This window comes from Tupaia chinensis, unplaced genomic scaffold (assembly GCF_000334495.1).
Source record: "Tupaia chinensis unplaced genomic scaffold, TupChi_1.0 Scaffold000159_1, whole genome shotgun sequence".
In the NCBI taxonomy this organism is placed as follows: Eukaryota; Metazoa; Chordata; class Mammalia; order Scandentia; family Tupaiidae; genus Tupaia; species Tupaia belangeri.
Genome location: NW_006159630.1, coordinates 7070195 through 7077443, shown reverse-complemented (window position 1 = coordinate 7077443; position 7249 = coordinate 7070195). Strand labels below are relative to the sequence as shown.

Sequence of the window (7249 nt, the reverse complement as noted above, 5' to 3'; positions counted from 1 at the left end):
AAAGGTTCAGGAAGAGCTGCCCGACGTTGTGCTGGGCATTCAAGTGGCACCTGGGCGTGCAGGTCGGGAGGGGTACAGCTGGTTCCGTCCCAACAGTCGAGGGAGCATGGCCTTGTGCTCACACTGGCTTGTGCCATTGCGAATCCATCCCAGAACTTCTCCCCTAAACCATGGAGACGCTTTAAAATTCATTTTCATTACGTCAGTAATGTGTGTGTGTGTGTTGTAAATTGTACCATTAAAGTTAATGAAAAGTGTGTCCCTCTCGGTCCCAGGACCCTCATCTCTTCCCGGAAGAAATCCCCACTGTGGGCCTGGGGTGAATCCTGTAGATCTTTGAGAAGTCACGCTACATGTGCCCTCACACTGGTCACAGCGTTTGTTCCGCCAAGCCTCAGGAGCCGGCTCGGCACTCCAGGCTGTGTGGCAGAGAATCGGAGTCAGGATAAGGAAACGCCTGCCCTCCCTGACTTCAGGAGTGGGATTCCTGAAACCCCAGGGAATTCCTGAAATCTCGAAGTGGGTGGGATGCGTGCTGCTTTGGGCGATGGACGGTCACAGCTGCACACACCGCCCGGGGGCCCTGCCCTGCGCAGGTGTCCCGGGTCCCGCCGACGACATTCTCCAACTTCAGGGCTAGGCACAGAGGCGGGAAGTGGGCGGCCACGCGGGGTGGAGTGGAGGAGGCAGTCCTCGGGTCAGTCGGAGTAATCCTCTGTGCTTATTTGCACTGTATCAGATTTCAGAATCTCCTGGTCTATTTTTTTAAACTTCATTATTCATTTCTTTCACGAGTGAGAGAGAGAGACCACACCTCTGATGGATCTCCATGCTACACCAGCCCCGCGTCGAGTGCGTGTGTGTGTGCCTGGCAAACTCAGGGAGGTCTCCAGGGCCACCTCAGCGCCCTCCCACGTGGACTGACCCTGCAGTTTGACCATGCACCATCGCCAGGCCCCTCTCCTGGTCTGCTTGGACTTCTCAGGTCCTGTAACTTAGATGGGACTGCTGCTATTATTTCTGCTCCCCCGCCCAGAGAGGCTGCACAGCCCACCCTAGGTCACACAGCAGCATGGGGCAGGGGTGGAATTGAACCCAGGTCAACCTGGCACCAACCCAGGACTTTTTCTTCATGTCCAGCCCCTGCGGAGCCTCCACCCATACCCTCTCCAGAAGCACAACGGGCAGAAGCAGCCCCTGAGAAGGAGAACCAAGTGGACCCGGGGGCCGTGGAGACAGGGGCCCCAGCCCCACCCCGGCAGAAGTCCTGGCTGTTCCGGCATTTCTCGCTGCTGCTGCGGCGGGACCAGCAGGCCCAGAAGGCCGGCCAGCTCTTCTCGGGGCTCCTGGCCCTCAATGTGGTGTTCCTGGGCGGTGCCTTCATCTGCAGCATGATCTTCAACAACGTGGCCGTCACGCTGGGGGACGTGTGGATCCTGCTGGCCGTGCTGAAGGCCCTGTCCCTGCTCTGGCTGCTCTATTACGCAGCCGGGACCACCCGCCGGCCACACTCCGTGCTCTATCGGGACCCCCACGCGGGACCCATCTGGGTGAGGGGTGAGCGTGGGGGTGCTAGGTGGGCAGATGGGGTGGGAGGGAGAGCCGGCTCTGGGGCAGGTGCCGACACCCCCTGGTCCTGCAGGTTCCCTGGTGCTGTTTGGCAGCTGCACCATCTGCCTCAACATCTTCCGTGTGGGCTACGACGTGAGCCACATCCACTGCAGGTCGCAGCTCGAGCTCGTGTTCCCTGTCATCGAGATGGTCTTCATGGGCGTCCAGGTGACAGTCCTCTCCCGTCACCATTCTCCCAGGGAGCGACATACCCTGCCTCGCCACCTGCATGCACACACACCCCTACCTTTACTCCCGAACAGCCTCACAGGTGCATACCTACAGGGTCCTGCACGAGGGCCCACCTCCGCGCGCTCACACCTGTCTACCCCGGTACAGCCACATCCACGCGCACACGCCCAGCCCGGACACGCAGACCCTATAAATGCGCCCGCCTGTACCCACTCGCGTACACACACTGCCCAGACCTCGGCCTCCTCCTGGACACAGCAACACGTGACGCCTGTTCTGGCTGTGCACCAGGCACGGGGGGCTTCCTGTACATCGGCTGCTTTATTTCCCAGCAAGGAGGCATTTCCCTGAGTGGTGGGCAGCCTGGCCCCGTTTCAGAGCTCAGGCCGCTAAAGCTGAGCTGCCCAAGGAAGCAGGGAGCCAAGATTCCAACCCGCTTCCTCAGCGTGTCTTCCTCTGCAGCCTGGGGCACACCCGCCACAGACTGCCTCCCCAGCCTAGCCCCTGGCTCAGGGCCTGTCTCTTTCAGACCTGGGTGCTCTGGAAACACTGTAAGGACTGCGTTCAGGTCCAGACCAACTTCACGAGGTAAGACTGCTCTCCCTGCAGAACCTCCTGGGCACTCTCTGTTCCCCAGGTGGCTTCCCTGCACAGGGCGGCCCTGGGGCTGTGGGTTAGACTAGAGGACACCCCAGCCCCTGGGCCTCCCTTTCCTGAAGTCCTAGTCCAGACGGGATCTGGCTTTGAGAGTGAGGGGTGAGGGTCACCCCCGTGGAAGTTGTCGTGGTGCACCCGGGGGCGGCCAGGCTGAGCAGAGAGCGGCGCTTCCTCCAGGTGTGGCCTGATGCTGACCCTGGCCACGAACCTGCTGCTGTGGGTCCTGGCCGTCACCAATGACTCCATGCACCGAGAGATGGAGGCCGAGCTCAACGCCCTGATGGAGAAGTTCTCAGGTACAGAGAGGAGACAGGGCCTCTTCTCTCCACACCCACACACACGCCTGCACACACTCACTCCACTCCCTCAGAGAGAAAGGCCCGGTGAGGCTCTCGAGTCGGGAGCAAACTCTAGAGGCCAGATCATGACTCAACAGCAAAGCCAGCCCAGTTTCCCAGCGGTCCCCAACCTGCCCCATCGGGCGCCACCCACAGCACCTCTCCACGCACCCATCTGGCTGTCAGCGGCTGACCACTGACCCTGGCTGAGCCAGTCCCTGATAAGGCATTGAGGTATGCACCCCACCCTCCGGTGTGTATTTCATTTGCAAGGGGCTGAAAGCCTTCAGGGCCGAAAGGAATGTCTTTCTGATGCAATTCGAGGCACCTAGACATATGAGAAGGGACAGATGATTTCTGGGCAGAAAAAAACTCTGCATTGTCCCAAACACCCAGTCCCAGGCCTATGCCGTCCGCCCCTTCCAGCTACATCCCATAAACCCACCTGGGAAGATGGCTGTCTGTGGGATTCAGCCACACCCATGTGTGTTCGGCCCCCACCCGGCCCCCAGGGGCCATCACTATCATGACCTGCCCCACACACTCATGCATTTACACACCCCATGCATAAGTCACGGCGCGCCTGTGTGCGCCACGCTCACTTCACTCGGCTTAACCTCTCAGAAAAGCTGTGCAAAGACAGATTTTGGCAAGCGACGACATGGCTTTTATTTTAGAATTATTTATTTAATTTTATTTATGATTATTATTTGTTCATTTGTTATAGAGCACATGCGCTCAACACAGAGAGAGAGAGCGAGGGAAAGCGAGAAAGCAAGCCACCAAGTCCGGGACTTGAACCGCAGTCGATCACATGGGAGTCCAGCACCTAAACCACCACACCGCCTGCCAGTCTCCATCATGGACTTTTTGATTGTGGTTAAAAATATTCAAACTGGGGGCCAGCAGGTAGCATGGAGGTTAAGGCAGCTGGATCTCACATGACCGACTGCATGATTTGAATTCCGGACCCAGCAGCTTGAAAATCACACCAGGCACATGTGTGTGCATGCCCAGAATCCCGAAAGGAGAATGAAGAAGGGATGGCAGCAGGGCCATCCCTCTGGGGACAGGGGGAAGAGGTAATGTCTTACTCTCTGTCTCTCTCCAGCAAGCACATGTACCCTATGGCAAAAGCTAAAAAAAAAAAAAAAAATTTAATTTAAAAATTAAACTGCACCAATAGGAGGTTAAGGTGGCTGGGTCTCACAAGGCTGACTGCTCTGTTCAAATCCTGAACCCAGAGGCTTGAAAATCATGCTGGGCCTGTGTGTGTGTTCAAGCCCCAAATCCTGAGAATGAAGGAGAAGGAATTTTGGTGCCGCCATCCCCTCTGGAGAGGGCGAATTCTTACTTTACCTCTCTCTGGTGTGTGCACGCACCCCTACAGCAAAACTAAAAAAAAAAAGAAAGTTTGAACTAGTAGATGTAAATATGCCCATTACCCAGATGTGATCATTATTAACATTTTGCTATATTTATTTTAATTTTTTACTGAAGTATGTAAATTCCAGAAACGGTGGGATTTCATCTCAAAACATTTCAGTTTGCATCTCTTTAAAAGTAACTAAGAGAACTCATGTTACTGTAACTGTTAACAACGCCTGACCATCACCCCGATTCTCTGCATCGATCTAATTTTATTTTCTCTGGTTCACCCATGGAATGTCTCTATGCACGGTTTGTCCAAATATGCAGTTCATCTGGTTAAGTCCCTTTAGTCTTTTTTTTTTTTTTTTTGCTACAGGGCATGCGTGCTCACCAGAGAGACAGAGAGAGAGAGACAGAGAGACAGAAAGCGATAAATCACTCCCCAGAGGGGATGGCCATGCCGCAATCCCTTCTCCTCCATTCTCCTCTCGGGATCTTGGGCACACACACACACGCGCCTGGCATGAGTTGAAACTACCGGGTCTGGGACTCGAACCGTGGTCAACTACATGGGAGTCCAGCGACATAGCCATTATGCCAACTGCTGGTCCCAAGTCCCTTTAGTCTTTTTTCCTAATGAAATAATTTGTCAGGTGACTTCCTAGTTGTGGCATTTTTCTTTTCTGTTTTATTTTTCAAAATAAAATTTCTTCCATGAGAGAAAGAGTGAGACTCAGGCTGGCATCTCCAGCAGAGTCCCCACACCTCGGTCCACCCCTAGCCTCAGCCAGCCTGGGTCACGGGCCCAGCGTGCACAGGGGTCCTGGGATGAGAACCCAGGGCCTTCCACTGTGTGTGCAGTGGACTTTGGCTTTTGCTCCTCTCCTCTGCTTTTCCTAGAGGTGAAAGTGTAAGCCAAAGCCTTATTCAGAACCGTTTAGCTGTTCTGGGCACCAGCGTTTCCAAGGTGACCCTGTGCGCTTTGATGGGCACCTGGTCCTGAGGCACCGATATGTGGTTTTTTTTGTTTTGTCCCTTTTTTTTTTTTTTTTTTTTTTTTTTTTTGCTACAGGGCATGCGTGCTCACCAGAGAGACAGAGAGAGAGAGACAGAGAGACAGAAAGCGATAAATCACTCCCCAGAGGGGATGGCCATGCCGCAATCCCTTCTCCTCCATTCTCCTCTCGGGATCTTGGGCACACACACACACGCGCCTGGCATGAGTTGAAACTACCGGGTCTGGGACTCGAACCGTGGTCAACTACATGGGAGTCCAGCGACATAGCCATTATGCCAACTGCTGGTCCCAAGTCCCTTTAGTCTTTTTTCCTAATGAAATAATTTGTCAGGTGACTTCCTAGTTGTGGCATTTTTCTTTTCTGTTTTATTTTTCAAAATAAAATTTCTTCCATGAGAGAAAGAGTGAGACTCAGGCTGGCATCTCCAGCAGAGTCCCCACACCTCGGTCCACCCCTAGCCTCAGCCAGCCTGGGTCACGGGCCCAGCGTGCACAGGGGTCCTGGGATGAGAACCCAGGGCCTTCCACTGTGTGTGCAGTGGACTTTGGCTTTTGCTCCTCTCCTCTGCTTTTCCTAGAGGTGAAAGTGTAAGCCAAAGCCTTATTCAGAACCGTTTAGCTGTTCTGGGCACCAGCGTTTCCAAGGTGACCCTGTGCGCTTTGATGGGCACCTGGTCCTGAGGCACCGATATCCAACTACCCCACAGTGCCTACCGCTGAAGTTGGCCACTGGTCAGGGCAGGAACCAGAAGCCCCACCATAAAGTTCCAGGTGTGCCCACGTGCCCAGCAGGTGACTTGTGGAGGTGACATTTGGCTCCAGAGACATCACGGAAGCTTGGCACTTGACATCATGGATGTCTTTGTAAAATAGTCATTCTAGGACCAGCAGATGGCAAAATGGCTATGTCGCTGGACTCCCATGTAATCAACTGCGGTTCTAGTCCCAGACTCGGTGGCTTAAAACTCAAGCTGAGCGGGTGTGCATGCACAGCCAAAGTCCCGAGAGGAGAACGGAGGAGAAGGGATTGCTGTATGGCCATCCCTCCTGGTGGGTGATTTCTGGCTTTCTGTCTCTCTGTCTCTTTCTGTCTCTATAAGTGAACACAGGCGCCCTAGAGCAAAAATCTCTCAAAAAGAAAAAAAAAGGAAAAAGAATTTTAAAAAAGAATGGCCATTCTGTGATTTCTGATTCCTATGCCTGGGCTCCCTGGACCTGTTTCCGTACTGGTAACTGAGCAGCTGACTGGGTCCCTGAATGCGTGTTGGTGCCACCCCGCCCCTCCCAGGCAACGGGACCAACACCTGCCTGTGCCTCAACGCCACGATGTGCGAGGTCTTCCGGAAGGGCTACCTGATGCTCTACCCCTTCAGCACCGAGTACTGCCTCATCTGCTGCGCCGTGCTCTTCGTCATGTGGAAGAACGTGGGCCGCCGCCTGGGACCCCACGCGGGCGCCCACCCCAGCGCCCGGCCATTCCACCTGCACGGGGCCATCTTCGGGCCGCTGCTGGGCCTGCTGGTGGTGGTGGCAGGCGTGTGCGTCTTCGTGCTCTTCCAGATCCAGGCGAGCGGCCCCGCCATCGAGCGCCAGTACTTCACCCTCTACTACGCCTTCTACGCGGCCGTGCTGCCCGCCATGAGCCTGGCGTGCTTGACAGGCACGGCCATCCACGGGCTGGAGGAGCGCGAGCTGGACACGCTCAAGAACCCCACCCGCAGCCTGGACGTGGTGCTGCTGATGGGCGCTGCGCTCGGCCAGATGGGCATCTCCTACTTCTCCATCGTGGCCATCGTGGCCACGCATGCGCACGAGCCCCCCACCCGCCTCATCCTGGCCTACTCGCTGCTGCTCATCGCGCAGCACATCGTCCAGAACCTCTTCATCATCGAGGGCCTGCACCGGCGCCCGCTCTGGGAGGCGGCTCCCGAGGGGCTGGTGGGGAAGCCCGAGGCTGAGCCTCCCCGCCGGGAATCCCTGCTGGAGCTGGGCCAGGGCCTGCGGCGGGCCTCCCTGGCCTACATCCACTTCTACAGCCACCTCAACCGGGAGCGGCGGGGGG

The 7249-nt window shown here is 55.9% G+C and overlaps 1 protein-coding gene across 1 annotated transcript in view; it reads left to right on the top strand.

Annotated features, from left to right (window-relative positions):
- OTOP3 (otopetrin 3) overlaps window positions 1–7249 on the top strand; it is a 12914-nt gene that overhangs the window by 3760 nt on the left and 1905 nt on the right. The window contains exons 2-6 of the mRNA XM_027770815.1: window positions 1141–1557; window positions 1643–1779; window positions 2333–2391; window positions 2638–2756; window positions 6476–7248. Of these exons, the coding sequence (XP_027626616.1) occupies window positions 1141–1557; window positions 1643–1779; window positions 2333–2391; window positions 2638–2756; window positions 6476–7248 (1505 nt within the window). The remainder of the gene's footprint in view (window positions 1–1140; window positions 1558–1642; window positions 1780–2332; window positions 2392–2637; window positions 2757–6475; window position 7249) is intronic.